Genomic DNA, 18,029 nt, shown 5'->3' on the forward strand with positions numbered 1-18,029 from the left:
ATCAGTCATCGTCCAATAAATGTAACTGTTATTCATGATATATTATGTCCTCTTCTATTTTACTTTTTTTTTTTTAATTGAACTTTGTGGGAGTTTATATAATTGATGGATTTGTATGTGACGTGGTGCTAGGAGTGTTGCAGAGGAATATAGCAGTGTCTGAATGTGTATTATTATAGCATCATGTTAGTGATGCTATAGTGATAGCTGAGAAGAAACTTTCAGTATGAATCCCCGTCTTCAGATACTTTTAATTTTATGAAAACAAATAGATTTTGGACTGAATTTTCTCATCCTATCTCACAATTCCAAGATAGTTTGTTATAAAGGCTTAAGAAAAGGGTGTACCATAACGTATGCATTAAGATCTAAATTTAAAAGTATATACTTAGATTGTAAACGGTTCAGGGTAGAGACCATCTCTTTGTTATATATGTTGTGTGCCTAGCACAATGGGACTGATGCCTCCACGTGTTACCCCCATGCAAATAAACAATAATTTCTGAGGTATACGTGGCTTTGAATTTCCCAAATGTTGTATGTTTAAAATTTCAGCCATGTGACTGTTACCTAAATGTAAGTATTGCTTGTTCGTTTTTTATAAATGAGCATTTTCACTTCACTGAGTGGTGAATAAGCAATGACAGGCTTACTGGGGAGGTGTATTTTGATGGGGGATTTGAAAGAGAGAGGGTGGATCCTGCTTCCTGCACAGGGTTAGGGAAAGCATATTAGGCACTAGAAACTGCAGGGAAGGCAAGGGCACATTATAAAAGGATTGATTCTGAAGCCAGGATGGAGTAACTGAAATGTAAAGCATTCCACTCATGTGAAACAGCTGTGAGATCAGAATCAGGCCCCAAAAGAGCAGTTATGGGGGAGGGTATTGCTGGAGTAAAGGGAGTGAGACAGAGAAAAAGAAAAGATGAGAGCAGAGTGTCAACTTGATGTGGAAGGGGAGAGGGAGCCAGTGGATAGTTTTGGAAGGGGAAGAGATACCAGAGCCATTAATGCACAAATGTAACAAAAAGCACATTACAAATATACTCAAATAATAACATGGGCCCAATTCTGCTTTCATAGACATGGTTAAAATTGCCACTGTTTTCCTGTGTAAGCCAGGGCAGAAATTTGCCCTGAGGGTCTAATTGAGACCAACAAAAGGAGGGAAATGCAAAGTTAAGCCCTCCATTGTAATATCTTCTGCTGCTATTGAATTGTGTCTACTGCTTCCCCAGGGCAAGTATGGGACGAGAACACCACCACTACAGCTCTCAATAATTGTAAAAAGGTTCAGAATAGGCTTTCTGCTATTCTCCCAGTCTCTAAAATAGCTAGAGGTCTACATGTCGTCAGTGTTTGTGTTGACAGAGCATCCTTCACCTGAAAAGGGGCTAGGTTTGATGTTAAGTGGGCAGAATTAACACCAAAAAGGGACCTAGTTTGTATGAATGATCTGAAACAGGCACAAAAAAGAGGCAAAAAATTATCTTAATTTAATATTGATCTTAGTTGGAATAACTTTTGGTTTAAAGTCATCTCAGAATTGCTATCGACAGGAAGCTGGCGTCTGATGATATGAAACTTTACACATCTGTAGACTAAATTAGAGATACAAATACAAAACTGAGCACTCAGGGATACCATTGTGCAGATTTGTGTCATTCCCTGGAAAACGTCACATGATGCAATTGGTATAGGTTACAGTAAAGACACATCATGGAAGCATATGTTAGTGACTGCATAGTTAAGTTTGCTTTTCAGGTCTGGTATGAAACTTATGAAACTGTGCCATGCTACAAGCTAGTCCTATGGAAATGCAAGTGTGTGTTTACATACAACATCCTTTAGTAAGTCAGCAGTTAAACAGGATGTTGGAACCAGCTCCAAGAAGACAGTGGGAACTTGTTTTGAAGCCTGCATAGTAGAACCATGACAATTACTCTGAGATTGTTATTTCATTTGGTATATAACATCATATCATAAAGAGTCACTGTGCCTATGAAGCAATCACATTTTAGTCATTTTCATTTAAAAAATAATGAAAGGCAGCAATCTCTATTAAGGGCCAAAAAGGATCTGGTTTCTCATGGATGCACCTCAAGTATAACTTCACTTGTGAACCTCAAGCTGCCTGACAAAAACTTGTGGCTGTCGTTGCTTCTTCTCTGGGCAAAAAGTAGCAGAGAAAAGAACAAACCATCAGCTTCATAGAGTAGACTTTTAGAAGAGTAACTCCTTTTAATGTTAATTAGAGATGAGCTAAGGAGATGATCTTGGACATGGATCAAATTTAGGATAGAGTTCCAGGTCAAAACTGCACCAGATCTAGGGTCAGGTTTAATATTACCAAAGTTTCACAAGCTCTCTTCATAAGATTTCAGCCCGGAGTGGCAGACATATTGCTAAATTAGCAGCCCTTGTGAGATATCTGCAATCCTGAATGGTGAGCCATCAGCTGTGTTGTTGAAATCTACAGTATCTTGGGGCTAAATTCAAACTAGTCTGGGAAATGGGCCCTTTCCAGTTTTACAATGCAATCTTGAACCAAAACTACATAAACAAGTTCTGAACCAGCAATTCCGATAAAGCCTCACTTGTTCCCCTTGAAATATAAGGGTGGAGAACAGGGCTGGAATAAGGCACAGACACTACAGGGATACAGATTACTCTGGCCTTTGGAGTCACACAGTGATGTCAGAATCAAGGGCTTTGGTTCAGGGATGGGGCTATGGGGTGACTCCTTGGGGGTGTGCCTAGAATGCCAGATTGCCTAGAGTCCACCCTGGTGGGGAATATGAGTTGGTTTGGATTAGAAGTCCCACTGTGGACCCAATCACCTCTAGAGTTAATAAGAATTTAGTGGTGGACACGCCACGTACCAAATTGAAAATATACCCCCAAATACTTCAACTGACTGTTTTTTCAAGTATAGCATCATTTCTGGGAGCTACTACAATAATCAGTAACCATAATGCTGTAGCTGAATATAACGACAGGACTCAGCGGGCTGAGACAAGACCTTGTCTACACTGGTGAAGCTACTGTTAAGCCTGGGTAACTACATTGGTACAAGCCATGTTACACCCATGCTCTAGATTAGGGGATTGCACCATAGCACCCACATTGGTATAGTTACACTGGTGGGTAAAACTCCAGGGGAGACAAACCCCAAACCGCAAGGCTAGACAGAGATACTTCTCGGTGAGTTTGGAAATCACAGCTTCAAGTTAATAACACTGACAACCAATGTAACCAATGGGCAAATAAAACACCCTTTCAGCTAGTCCAGACAAGGCCTTACATGGGTGTCACTCCACTGAAGTCAATGGACTGGATTCTCCAGTGGCCTAGTTCACTTTGTGCCACATACGCTGACTCAGTGTAAAGCAAATTTAAGGTGTCCAGAGATTTGTGTTGGAGAATATCCCCTGTGTAAGGGGAATCTCCACCAGCACAAACCGGGCGACTTCTTCCTGGGATGGAACTCCCCCTTCTGGTCCATGGAGGAAGGGGACATGTTGGGGAGGGGGGGCGGTATCAGAGGAGTAGAAGGGATATGATGGAGCAATTTTTGGTGTTTGGGACCTTATGCCTTAAATTACAGCTGCCCCCCTGCTGATTTAGTGTACACCATGCCAGGTGGTTGAGAGTCAGGAACTCATGATTGGCTCCCTCTCATCCCTCTCCCCCCCCACCCCAGCAAACAATATCTGCTCAGGCACAGCAAGAATCGATCCCAGTGGCGTTAAATTGGTGAAAGTGAGAGCAGAATCATTTCCCAAGCCTCTCCATGGTTACAGATCTCAACACTGCTACATCAAAGTCTTGTGCAGAAAAGATTATATTATTGAGAGAGCGAGAAAGAGAGAGAGGAGAAAGATGAGATGAAACGGAAAAAAAAAAACAATGTTTGGAGGGGATATAAATAAATATAAAAATATGTAATGATTTCCCTAAAAGTATGATATTCCCATCTCATTCTTTTGATGCATACTTAGAAAAGTTTATCATAGTATACACATCTTTCTAATTAGATGGAACAAGCCACATGATTAGAGCTGTGGCAAAAAGCATCAAAAGATTCATAGAACTCTTTATATAATTAGACAGGACGTTTTATAACCCATAAAAGAAGGATTTAATTGTATCATTTAACATACAATTTAAATATCAAGATCAAACTAGCAGGGCAAGTGACTTAATGGGATAAATAATATTAACATCTAGTGCCAAAGCTTAATTTAAACAACAGAATGTCTTCATTATGCAAAAGAGTCAAGCAAATGAGACTTTCAAAGGGCTTTTTTTTTTTTAAAAACAAGCCCTTTCCCTATTGTTCTTTGAAAACAACTACATCAGCTGCATAGCAGCAGCATGCTGAGAGCCGGGGAAAGAACTCCTGGCTTTGTCCATCTGACCTCACTGTGACATTGTGGTGCAAGATCGTATAAAACAAGAGCCTCCTGCAGACCTTGCACATAGGACCTTTTAAAAAACGGTTAATTTTACTTTTGTAGCTAATTAAATGGGAGGGCCAAAGAGCGCACGAAATGGAAAACCGCTTGGGTTGACGTTGCAGCTTTGTTGTTTTAAAAGTACCTGGAGGAGCGTTCATAATTTGTCACTTTCCACAGAAACCTAAGAGACACACAGAGAGCATTCAGTATCCCCAGGATACGGTCTGCTCTTGTGTCCTGGCCTCGGCAGCTGTACTTCTTAAAGGAATGGATTAGAAACATTTAAGCTTATTAGAGTGAAAGATGACATGCACCCACATCTGACACAGGAGGAGGAGGAGGAGGAAAGTTCAAGAATGTATATATTAATTCCTGAAAAACATAAAACAGTCTTGAGGCCCTGGCGAGGAAAATGTCAGCAACTCAAAAGCTACTAGATTGCTATTGACCAGTTTCATGATGGCAAGGGGCAAGCCAAGTAGAATAAAGCCTTCTCCAGTATGTGTCTAATACTGCAAATGACACTGATCCTTTTTAATGTGCACAAAAGCTGACAACTAACTCATCTCAGGAACAGCAATCACAAAGCGATCTGCAGGAATGACTCACCATAAACAGGTCACGAGCACCTATGTCAACAGCGAGCAGAAATGCCTTTTCAAATCTCTGATACCTGCAAGAAAAGGGGAAATGTATCATTTGCTGAGGAGGAGAACACCAGTTTGAGAGATCCAGTGTACTCTGTGTTAATGTGCAGATGAACTGACAGCTGGTAAAAATCTATGAGGTGTGCTGCCTCTGCTTCAGTTCTCATCTAAAACATATATTGCATTTATTATGAACCCCAAAAGGGAGGCCCCAGGTGACTGGTGAAATCATTTGTGAGATAGCCTGGAGATCACAGAACTATGAAAATATGATGACAGCAACGCTACTGAGCACTTTCATCTTCTAAACATTTTAGCAATCAGCATGCTTTGATCTAGTTACTGTCAATGGAAATTGAGGGTGTTTAGCATCATACAGGATCAGGACATAACAAATTAATCCTTATAACAGTCCAGGGGGTTAATTAGGTAAATATTATTGGCCCCAATCACCCCCTCCCATGGTAAAACCTGTGAGAGAAAGAGCTGGGGGAGAAATCTGTGAGGATCCCCCCCAATAAAAGACTAATGGACCCACCCCAAAATTGTCAGGACTCCAGGGAGCCATATGGAAGGGACATGTATTGCACCGGCTCTGAACTTCGGCAACCTCTGTACAGCCCAGCTCCCTGACGATGCAGTTCCATTGGAGTCATGCTACCTCACTGTGACAGACTCAAGGTACCCCCTAGAGCAGTGGTGGGCCGTTCCCTGCCAATGGGAGCTGCGGACGGCCGTAAACGGTCTCGCGGCCCACCAGCAGATTACCCTGACAGGCCATGTGCGGCCCATGGGCCGTGGGTTGCCCACCGCTGCCCTAGAGGCAGTGCTATCTTGTCTGGGAAAGCTCCACAGGGCTGGAAAGGGAAGAGAGGCAATAGAACACCCCCCAGTCCCACAGACTCTTCTCCCTACCCAGAATGGCCCCCTTTCTAGCACAGATCTCCAGACCTGCTGAGCGTTCTCTGCAGGGTCTGGTGAAGAGGAGAACAGGGTCACAGAGGTAACTGAGCCTCAATTCTGCATGGGAGGAGAGTGGAGATCCACAAGCAAAGGGTCCCAGTCCCATTTGAGCGTGGATTTAGAAGGCAGAATCTTAGCCCTTATCCCCCTTTTACACCGCATGAGCTGCCTGCCTACAGAAGGAATCTGTGTCAGCACTGGGATCATAATTTCACTTTTGGTTCCCACTCCTATATTGAGATCACTAGACCAAGTGTTCCCAAACTGTTTCCGAACGTGAACATTTTAATAGAGAGATTGTCTTCTGGACAATAGCGCCTCCCAAGTGCAATCCCATGGACCACTTCCTTTCTCATTCACAAACATGCACCATCCTGCCGCAACTACAGCAAATGCTTACACGAGAAAGAAATATCAAGAGAGCGTTGATGTATGTTTTTAATACAAAAAGTGGACATCTATAGAAGCAGCTGAAACCAAGGAGAGCCAGCCATCTGTAGGATACCATCAAGTACTTTGTGTACCCTTCCCACACCACAGACCACACTTCGACAACTGCTGCCCTAGATCATGCTCATCTAATGAGAGATCACGTATTATATCAGGGAATCTAGAAGAATTCTCAGTACAGAGGATCAAAACCACTCTGCGCTTGTTAAATGGAAGGTGAGGCTCCAACTAGGGAGGACAGTATGGAAAAGAAAGTCTTGATATGGAAAAAGGTTTACTAATCTATTATGCTGTCTGCATGTTTCACCATATAACAGTTCAGCTGAATAATGAGAGATTTTGATTTTTTTATAGTGTATATGTTTTCTGGTAAAGTATTATTCTTGTAAACAGTCTAAAAAATCTGTATGAAATGAAATAGCGTATTTTAAAAAGATTATTTTTTGATTTGCAGAATAACAAAAAGTAAAATAAAATAAAACATCTCAGTTACTATAAGCACAGTGTGACCCTAGTTAAGGATGCACAAGTGTTTCCATTTTAAGAGGTAATATTTAGTTGCTTATAACTTTTTTTACTCTTTTACCTTTCTGGCCAAAATTTGACAGGTTTATTCTCACTCAGAGAACAGATTTTCTTTGAAAGTTTGAGCCAAAGCAATTCTGCTATTTTTGAGAATGAAGACAATGGAAAATAATAGTTTTCTTCCCCATTTATGAAAAACATTCGTGCCTTTTTTGCTTTTTTAAAAATAACAACAGTACTGCGTCACTTGTAGATGACAGAAAGTTGAAATTTGGCAGCAGGAGGTCACAGATGATGGTCTGGTGAAAACTGACTGTGATTTGTTAGTTAAGAGGGTTCAAAAGTTGTGTTTTGTGAGGGCTCAGTGGATTTTGTAAGACAATCTATTAGTGGTCTGCCAATATTCTGTTGGGTTTTCACAGGCCTGGTTAGATCAGGAAAGTTAGTGGGCAGTGCTGGGGCTTTTTCTAAGTTAGTGAAAGTGCACAGGGAAGAACGCAGCCCTTCTTTCCTTTGATGGGTGAAATCGTCTCACTAGATGGACCACTGGTCTGATCCTGTATGGCAATTCTTATGTTTCTAGCCTGGGCCAAAGCATTGTTCTACCCAGCTCTTTAAAGCCTTCTGGCTCTTTTCTATAGCATGTTGGTGGCATGACACAGCAGAATGGAACCTAGAGCTAGCCAGCAAGTGCTTTCCCTCAAGGGATGATGCTGGTGACAAGAAAGCAAAATAAATTAACATAAGCAGAAAAGGAAAGAAACTCTCCCGCTTGGCGTTCCTATGCCCCTAAGTGTGGGCTCCTAGCTTCCTAAAGACAATTTCCCACTGTGTCTTCCAATCACTAATTACAGTCCTTCCTCTGAGCACCCCATAAGGCAGAGGTGGGCAAACTATGGCCCGCGGGCCTGTCCTGCCAGGCCCTTGAGCTCCCGGCCAGGGAGGCTAGTCCCTGGCCCCTCCCCTGCTCTCCGCCCTCCCCCACAGCCTCAGCTCGCCATGCCGCCACCGCTCTAGGCGGCGGGGCTGTGAGCTCCTGCTGGGCAGCGTGGCTGGCTCTGGCTGGACGGCGCAGCTGCCAGTCTTGCTGCTCTGAGCGGCATAGTAGGGGCGGGGAGCAGGGAACGGAGGGGTTGGATAAGGGGCAGGGGGTCCCGGGAGGGGGCGGTCAGGGGACAAGGAGCGGGGAGGGGGGTTGAATGGGTCAGAAGTTCTGAGGGGGGCAGTCAGGGGGCGGGAAATGGGAGGGGGCGGATAGAGGGCGGGGGCCAGGCTGTTTGAGGAGGCACAGACTTCCCTACCCAGCCCTCCATACAGTTTCAGAATCCCGACATGGCCCTCAAGCCAAAAAGTTTGCCCACCCCGTCATACGGGGAGGGGAAAGCAGAGCTGAAGTTAATCCCTTTATTACTGGGGTCCAGGCAGTGCCCCAGACCCATCACACATCTATATCTCTGAAGTTTTTTGTAATATTTTGTATGAAGGATATTACATTAAAATACATTGCATTCTATAGTTCTTTTTAATTAAATGCTTTAACTGAGAGAAATACATAGATCGATGTTACAGCGGTACATATATGTTAGTGTCATGTATACCTTTTTCAGGAGGCACCCCAAAATTAAATGACAGTTCCTCATTCCTACGTTTCTCAAATACAGAATAAAAACACATCCGCAGTCCCAAGAAGGAAAAGAGGAGACTGAATAGTTCAGTGAAACATGCCCTGTAAGATACCAGCAAGAATACACCTCCACTGTCTTCATTTTTACACGGCAACAGTTAAAGGAACAATTTGAATGAGATCTGCTCCAGCCAAGACCATACTTGCCACCAAAAATGAAAAGTAATATTTTCCTTTGACTGACCTGCAGAACGGAATCATGGTTTTAAAACTGTCGGTTCTTTTCTGTCTCACAATGATTTCAATTTTTTCCCTTTAATCAACAGACATACTTCTGTCTCATTATGGCCCCTACTCAGAAAACCGTAAAGCCAGCTTGTTATTTTCAGAGCTGCACTGGAAAAAACTATCTACCAAAGAAATGCTCTTCAGAAACCAAGAGAGCCGGAAAGAACAATCACAGAGACTTCATAAATTATTATAAGTAGTATTGCTCTTAAATGAGGTAGTGTTTTCAAATGACAGTGACAAGTTTGGATTACCTATGCAACCAATATTAAATCTGTCAAGAAAGTGAACTTTTTGGTTTTTTTTTTAAAACTAGCTTTATTTGCAACCCTTTTTTTTTAAAGTCCCTTTGGTGTGTAACACTCTATTTTCATTCTGTAGGGACAATTAGAAAGTGTCCTGTGTGATGTATTAGTGCAAAGATACCGTCAAACAGATGATGCTTGTTTTACAATAGGGTTTTGTTGTGGGGAGAGCTCTTATTATTTCTAGCACACTCCGTTCATAGTTATCTGCCCCCCTAAACAATAAAAAAATCCACCTTTTGTTCCTGCATTAAGATTACAGGGCACAGAATTTGTTGCCTTCAAAATGGTGCTGATATACCACCGATCCTGAAGCGAACACTGTAACTTATTGCTTGCTTCAAAATAACTCTAGTAATCAAGACTTTGAAAAAAAGAGAGAAGAAAATCTGCCTGTAAACTATGAAGTTCAGCCACTTGTTTGGTCAAAGTGATAGCCAACAGAAATATGACCTTAGAGATTAGCACTTACGTACTATTCAACTATACAGGGCAAATAGTAAAGCATTATTCTATGAGCTGTTTAGAGTACAGAATATTAAGTATAAAACCTAGTATAATAAATGATACTACTAGTATGTTCTTATATAACTACTTTCTATCTATAGGGCTTCTAACGCTTTGAAAGATAAGTATTATCACCCCATTTTACAGATGGGGAAACTGAAGCAGAGAAAGATTAAGTGACTTGCCCAAAACTACACAGGATGAAAAATACAGATTTAGGAACAAAATCTAGATCTCCTGGCTTCCAAACTGGTGGGCTGGACCTTTCTGTCTCCCTGTGTTAAAAGTGTGACTTAAACTGACAAAAGCCATAAAAGCTGAATGTTTGATTCTTATCTCACTTATCTCACTTTTACACCAGTGTCATGCCATTGATTTTAGTGGGGTTACTCTTGATTTACGCCAGCATAAGAAAGGAGGAGAATAGGGCGTTCAGTCTGTAATCTGCCCTGTTAAATCTACACACAAGTGTTAAACAGTGTTTAACTAATGTTAAACAGAAACTGACTTTAAGTCACAACAAATGTTTTGATGGCCTCAGCATGCAACCACCAACTCTTGCTGGAGGCCGCTCTGACAATTTCCCCTAAAATGCTTAATCAACTTTAGGAAAAACAAATAAATATGCACATATACATGTCCAAATCATTGTAGTTTATTTTTGCAGGGTTTTTTTTGCAGACTCAATAATAAAAATAATGTACTGTTGTCTCTATTCTTTACTGGACCTAAACGGACTAGCAGCACAAATAAGATGCTTTGCACATTTTTCTCTTTTTTGTTGCTGTTTCTTTTGCTTTTTTAAAAGACTTTCTAGCTAGTAAGTCTGTTGTTGTGAAAAGTGATAGTTGTATGTTAATATCACTTTTTCACAGCCTCCTAGATAGCTACTAAGTTTGTTGTGAAAAGTGACATTAACAAACATACAAATGCCATTTTTCACAGTAGACTTGCTCAGCCCAGGCAAGACTGGGGACAAATTAAGCCCTGGATGGGGAGATGGGTAGGGAGGCAGTGGGGACCAGGGGCGATGGGGGGCATGGATAGCGGACCGGGGGAGGCAGCGGGGACCAGGGGCAATGGGGGGACGGGTGAGAGGAAGGGGAGGCACCTGCTGCCATATGGTCAAGGATCTGCCCTGCACCTTTTACATTTCTTTCACCCCCTAATTTTGTTATTGTATAAAAATTAAATCTAATTCATGTAATATACTTTAACTTTATGTACAGTGAACCAAATTCATGTTCCTGGATATGAGCAGGGGAGGAGGGTTCTCACTGATTTCAACTGGGGGCTCTGCAGGTATATTGGAGGGTAGATTTTGGCTATATATGTACTGCAATACCTAAACATAACACAGAGGCTTCAAGATAGTGATTTGTCCTTCACTCTGAATTTCATGGCTCTGAAAGTGGTCAAACTGTGTGTGTGTGTGTGTGTGTGTGGGAGGGGGGTATCTGTAAAATACATACAGTATATTAGTGCATCAAGGGTGAGATCTTCTACAGCCAGTTATAAGAAGCAACAGGAAAAAATCTGAGCAGAGACAGAGAAACAGAGAGTGGGAAATATACTGTAGACAAGGTGGAAACATTTCTTTAGGGACTAGTTAACAGCAACAAGCCTTCTTAGACATGCCCATTGACCATGTAAGCATATTCCTTGTGCTGGGCCGATAAAGGAGGAGAGCTGCATTATTTTTTCTTGTCTTCAATAAGAGTACACAATATTTAAAAAATAATCTGCGGCAGAAGGGCTGTGGCACAAATATTATTTATAAACCCTTTCTTTTAATTGACGAAATCTTGAGCTCTCCTCATCTAGCAGTCCAATCAAGGATGATATGCACTATAAAAAGGAATATTTAAATACATGCTGAGGAAAGACAACAGACAAAAATGAATATTGAAAAAAAAATGTACATGCAATCAAATTCCACTGAAATTAAGTTTTAATTGTTCAATATTGTGTGACGCATATGCAAATATTTAAGTATTCGGAATATCAATCAAGTGTTTACTTACATCAAGCGATTGTATTTAAGCACATAAACAGATGATGAAAATATATTCAATCATCTACAACGCCCAACATTTACGGCAGGGTTTACAGGATCTCTTTAAATTCAGTTATTTCATTTAATATTTCAATTTAATACCTCATTCTTTCATTCACTTTCTAGGCATTTTGCCCATTTCATAAGCACAATAATATTCATTATTATTCATAAAAGAAGACATTTCCCATACGTTCTCATATCAGCAAGTTTTGGAACAGAAGCAGTTTGCATGATTTTTCAAAATAAGTACTGCTTTTCTTTTAGCTACAATATTTTTTCTTTTAAAATTAGACAAAACTAAAAATGAAGTTACGTGTTTTAAAAGGATTCTAACCGCCCTAGTGTGGGAGATCAGGCACAAAATGACCAGCAAGAACTCATTCATAATTTTACTGTGAATCTTGTGATATCTGATGTTTTACTTAAAATGTCAACTCCTGGAGACAAATGATTATGTGAAAAATCTCAGCTTTCATTTGAAACCCAAAGAAAGGGCAAAATCTTGCCCCCTTTGATTTCACCCCCAGTTTCTTGTTCTCCCATTTAGGTTGAAAATGTGATCCCTGAGTGAGCTCTGAAGGCTCAGAAACCAAAAGGCAAAGGAAAAGAACAGACCATTTAAAAAAAATCTCATGATTTTGGGTGCCTGACTCATGATTTTTGAATATATCGGGCTGGCAATACTGAATGTACCTGATATTTTCAATATGCCTAGACAGGAGATGAGTCTAAAGAAACAGTGGTCCAGTGTATTTCTGATATGCTTTGGGAGAAATGGATAAGCCACTAAATGTATATTTGCTGCAACTTACCAGTTTTTACCCCAGTAAGTGTTCCAAAAGCATCACATCAATCAGAGCTAAAACTTTAATCCATGCCTGCTGACTGCTTTTTAAAAAAACATTTACACAAGAATCTGACTTCAGAGATGGTAGTTTGTATCACTTGGCCAACCATCTGCTGCTACAGAAGCACTTAGGGACAAATCCAAGTTTTCTGTCTTTAGCTTGTGAGCTGCTCAGACCAGGGAATATGCTTATGGGCCAACCGGACCCTGAGAGCCCATGCAGAGGGAGGGTCCCCACTCCCGCTGCGCACCATGGGATTCTGGAACTGGGGGAGGAAAGCTGTTGGAAAGTTGGTTGGAGGTTGGTGGAGACGTGGCCAGCAGATTCATGACTACATGATCTATTGCCCAAACCCTTGCATAGGAACAGGCACACTGGACATGGAGCTTATTCAGTAACAACTTGGTCTACACTGGGTGGGGGAAATCAATCTAAGATACGCAACTTCAGCTACGAGAATAGCGTAGCTGACGTATCTTAGATTGACTTAGTTTGCGTCCTCACGGCGCAGGATCGACGGCTGCCGCTCCCCCATCGACGTCGCTTCCGCCTCTCGCAGCGGTGGAGTTCCGGAGTCGACGGGGAGCGCATTCGGGGATCGATTTATCGCATCTAGACAAGATGCGATAAATCGATCCCTGATAGATCGATCACTACCCGCCGATCACTTCCCCGAAGTGGCCTGAAAGCAGGGAAGAGACTTTTCTTTTCATGACCCTTGAGAAACAGCATAGTTACTTGACTGATTACTGGATTTGCCCCTTAGGTAGGAAACATGAAAAAGAAGCCAACAATGGATGGAAGTGTTTGTGTTTCTAGAGGGTTTTTAAAGGATAAGAAAACTATACTTTATTAAAATCACTTTTATAAAATTAGGCTAGTACAATTTTTGTTTGTGTTTCTGAAGTGCCAGCTTCAAATATCACAAAGTGATGTGTGATTTTGATTGGAGTTGGCAATACTCATGATCAGTTGTAGACATTAGATATTGGACTAGCCAGACTAACTTTATATTAATTATATCAGACATTGTTTTTTCTCTTCCTATGGGCCGCTACAGGCTGTAGGAGGCACAGAAGAACAGGAAAATTAAGATCCCAGTGACAGAGACTATTTTCAAGGACAAAAAACAATTCACAGTGTCAGCAAAGTTGCTGCTAATTTTGGACTTTGGAAATGAGATTCAAATCAAATTTCATTTTTTATCACTCAACAAAAGAGTCTGTTTTATAGCACAAAGCCTGGAACATTTAAAAGACAACTACTTTCTACCAAAGGATTAAAAATATAATTTTATACGCTTACAGTTGGAATGAATTATTCTTCTGCACAAGTTGGATTTGGGAAGTCCTAGCATTGGAAAACTAGGACATTGTCCTAGAAAAAATGCAGATTTATTAGTCACATTCTTCACCTAAATTGCTTATGACCCACTGACTTCAATAAGACTTAAATACATGCTTAAAGTTAAGCATGTGCTTAAGTACTTTACTGAACTGGGTCTTTAATGACTTATGAGGAAAACTTGTAGTGTATTGCTCTGAAAGTCATAGAATCATAGAACATCAGGGTTGGAAGGGACCTCAGGAGGTCATCTAGTCCAACCCCCTGCTCAAAGCAGGACCAATTCCCAACTAAATCATCCCAGCCAGGGCTTTGTCAAGCCTGACATGGGTCATACCCATGTGCATCCTACATAAAGATTAATGAGTAACAATTTAGATTAAAAGTTAAGTACACAGCACTTTTAAGCCATCCAAGAGTTTCCGCTATTTTTATTTTATTCTGTTTATATTGTTAAGCTACATATCTCTAAAGAAGGTCCATATATAAGTTGATATCTTATTGAGAAGAAAAACACAGGTCTAAGACTATGATATAAAGCTCTGGATGGAGAACTGAATGCCCGTTACATAAAGAGATACTCTGGTATGGAGCAAACAGACACAAAAATAAACTGGAAAAGGAAGCTAATATGAGGAGTCTGATAGCATGACACCCTGGCCAAAGAATTTCCTAATGGGTTTAATTTGCTGTGAATCTGCATAAGACATGCCCAACACAAAACAATCCTTCTATTTACTCTGTAAGATTATATGAAATCATGCTTTGAAACTCTTCTTGCTGTGGTGTTTTTGTATTTTACTCTATAAATACAATAAACCCTAAACTAATACGTCTATGAAATGATATGTATACATATATAAATGTACATGCTTCTTCTCAGATAGAGGTGAGTTTATTTTATGTTTGAAAAACATTGTTCAAAGTGAATTTTTGAATAAAGTAGCTTTTTAAAAAGTTGTCTTACTTACAAAAGAAAGGAATTTAAATACAGATCCAGTAATAAAAATGTTCCATATGTAGCTAAAATTATGTTAAAAATGGCAGCTTAAATATAAAAGAGTATGCCATTCAATTTATTTGCTCAGTCTTAATGGCAGAAGCATACAAATAATATAGAAAATACAGTGCTGTTCCTTTCCATTATGCTATGTGTGGAGTACTTAGCGCACTAGCGCTTAGGGTTGGGAGAGACTGTAATAAAGAAACCCCTCTTTGTAACGCATATATGAAAGAGGGAAGATTTACTGTGGGAACCTTCATACTGAGTTTCCTGGCTTTTGTGGAACTAAACAGAACGCTGAATTAATGGAACTCTGGATGGAGGAGAAGGATAGTCAAACACAGAATTATTAGTAGAAATATAGGTTCTATACCCAACCCAGCTCACACTTTTCTGTATGATGCTGAGGAGGTCACATAAGGTCTCTGCAAAATGGGGGTTTGCTACTGGGAAGGAGAACTCTTGGGAAGAACAATACTTTCCCATTTCACAGGAATGTCATGTGGCTTAATTCTTTCATATTGTAGAGTGCTCTGAGATTTTCAATGGAAGGTGCTAGAGAAGAGTAAAATATTATTATTCAATTAAAATGATAAGAGAGCTGTTTCTTTGTAAATTATATTTCACTATTTTCTCTCTCTTATAACCTTCATTTCCTTTGAATTTCCCACACTGCAAATTTGCTTTATCATACTCATTCTCCTTCAAGAGAAAATATTTTGTTGCCATAGCAATATCTTCCTTCCTTGCAATTTTATCATAGTGGCTTTCCTTCAGGTTTCTATAAGCTGCAACTAACACCCACCCTCAACACACACACCCTCCCAACCTTTCAGTTCCTACAACCTTTCACTACTTAGTAACTTCTCAACCGCATACCTTTATCTTTAAATACAGACACTCTCCAACATACTCTTCCAAATTACTCTAGGCTAAAAACAGATGTTAATTAAAAATGCAGATAAGAGCTGATGACACCTGTTGTTTCACACTTATTTTGCTCAACCCTGTCTGTTAAATCCCAGCCTTCATTCCATTAATTCTCTTCAGCTTTTCTTCTGTTCCTGCTTTAGCCCTCTCACTCTGGTGATCATCTAAACTCAACGGTATGTCTTGAAAGCTGTATTTTATTGAGCAAACATATCAGCATGTATACACACCAAAGACAGCTCCATTGCAGGGGCCCCGTATCACAACTCTGGTTAAGGATCAGTTGCTGCCTCTATTATGAATCTCTCTTGTCTGAGTGTGATATCTCAGCAATTTCAAACTGCAGCAGATGGGAATTTGATATTAAAGTTAAGATGGATGCACTTCCCTTCCCCGCCTTATCTTTCCATGAGTTAGAGGTGTAATTCTCTCTCCTGCCTAACAATGGACAAGGGTGCATACATGTGGTGCAGCCGCGAGAGAATAATGCATTAGGCCAAATTTTTCAAAGTTTGGTGCCTAAATTTAAGTATCTAAATCCATATTTAGAAATTTGGTCCCAGTTTAATTAATGGGTTGCTGAGTTATGCACCCCAAAGTGCATTACTCTCATTCCTTTATAGCTATCACTTGGTATAACAGGGAGATTTTCAAAGCAAGTTGGCTGCCGAACTGTTCTTTGTGCCTTTGAAAATCTCTCTATAAAAGTTTTTCCAAGTCTCTCCCTCCCTTGACCATCAGAAAACTTACCTCATCATCAATAATATCTTGCTGTGAACTGGCCAGAGACAGTGATGAGGGAACAATACATATAGAGACCATGCTCAAATTGACTGATTGTAGGTTTGCTAGGTTACTAATCCAGAGAATGCAAATTCTCAGGTTACCCTGAACCAAAGATGGCAGTGTCAAAGTATGAGGGTGTTAAAATCTCTGTTTCTTTCTGTGATTCTCTTCCAGCCTTTCTTTTGTTTCAGTTGCAACCCTCTCACTCTAGGTTTCAGAGTAGCAGCCGTGTTAGTCTGTATCCGCAAAAAGAAGAACAGGAGTACTTGTGGCACCTTAGAGACTAACAAATTTATTAGAGCATCATACCTCTCACTCTAATCATCATGTAAATGATGGTCCTCAACTGTCCAGTGTCAGAAAGAAATTGAAATATGGATGAGAAGCTCCAGATGAGTAAGAGAGGTGAAACTGGCTAGGAAGACCCCCTTTTTAAGACCAAGAAGATACTCTAGACTCTATGGAGAGCATCATCCTTTTGATAGTGAAGATTGTGCACTGGACTCATTACTGGATTTTCATCCAGAACTGTGATGTATTTTACCATAGCTGTTCCTGTAACTGATCCACTCTCAAAACCCCATGTACTTTAAAGAGAATTCCACACGCCTGCAAGATCAGGCTCTTACACATACAGATAAACGCATCACACACTAAAACTAACCAATGGTCCTCATTCGGACTCGTCTGCTGTAAAGCCAGTTTAACCATGGAGGAATAGCCCTGGCATAGGGGTTTCCCAGGGCAGCACTGGCTGGTGAAGCAGTTCTATGTCCCTCCCTTCTAATGCAGCCCAAGCTGTAGAGGTATGCCAAAGAACGGGAGACGGTGTGGAACTCTGCAGTATTGCCATTCTGGGCCATGCAGCAGCCCACAAGTGGCTGTGGGAAGCTGTAGTAAATTAGAGTGGCCCTTAGGACTGCTCCAAGTATGCTGGAGGTCAGGCCCAGAATCTCAGAGATGATATACAGCCACCTTTCCCCCACTCCAGGGTCTGCCTTCCATGAGGTGCAGCACAAAATCTGACCCAGTATCTTTTTTTCTGTGAGACTACAGACATTTCTGTTGCTAATGCTCCACAGGATTGGGTCCCTAGGGAATCATATCATCCTGTTTTTTTTTTTTAATTAATGGAGATATCCCATCTCCTAGAACTGGAAGGGACATTGAAAGGTCATCGAGTCTAGCCCCCTGCCTTCACTAGCAGGACCAAGTACTGATTTTGCCCCAGATCCCCAAATGGCCCCCTCAAGGATTGAGCTCACAATCCTGGGTTTAGCAGGCCAATGC

General features: G+C 40.9%; 1 protein-coding gene across 3 annotated transcripts in view; it reads right to left on the reverse strand.

The window, feature by feature from the left end:
* WDPCP (WD repeat containing planar cell polarity effector) overlaps nt 1–18,029 on the reverse strand; it is a 246,576-nt gene that overhangs the window by 75,435 nt on the left and 153,112 nt on the right. For all 3 annotated transcript variants that reach the window (XM_054022335.1, XM_054022337.1, XM_054022338.1), the window contains exon 13: nt 5,070–5,133. In XM_054022335.1, coding sequence (XP_053878310.1) covers nt 5,070–5,133 — 64 coding nt within the window. The remainder of the gene's footprint in view (nt 1–5,069; nt 5,134–18,029) is intronic.

Source organism: Malaclemys terrapin, chromosome 3, assembly GCF_027887155.1.
Source record: "Malaclemys terrapin pileata isolate rMalTer1 chromosome 3, rMalTer1.hap1, whole genome shotgun sequence".
Lineage (NCBI taxonomy): Eukaryota > Metazoa > Chordata > Testudines > Emydidae > Malaclemys > Malaclemys terrapin.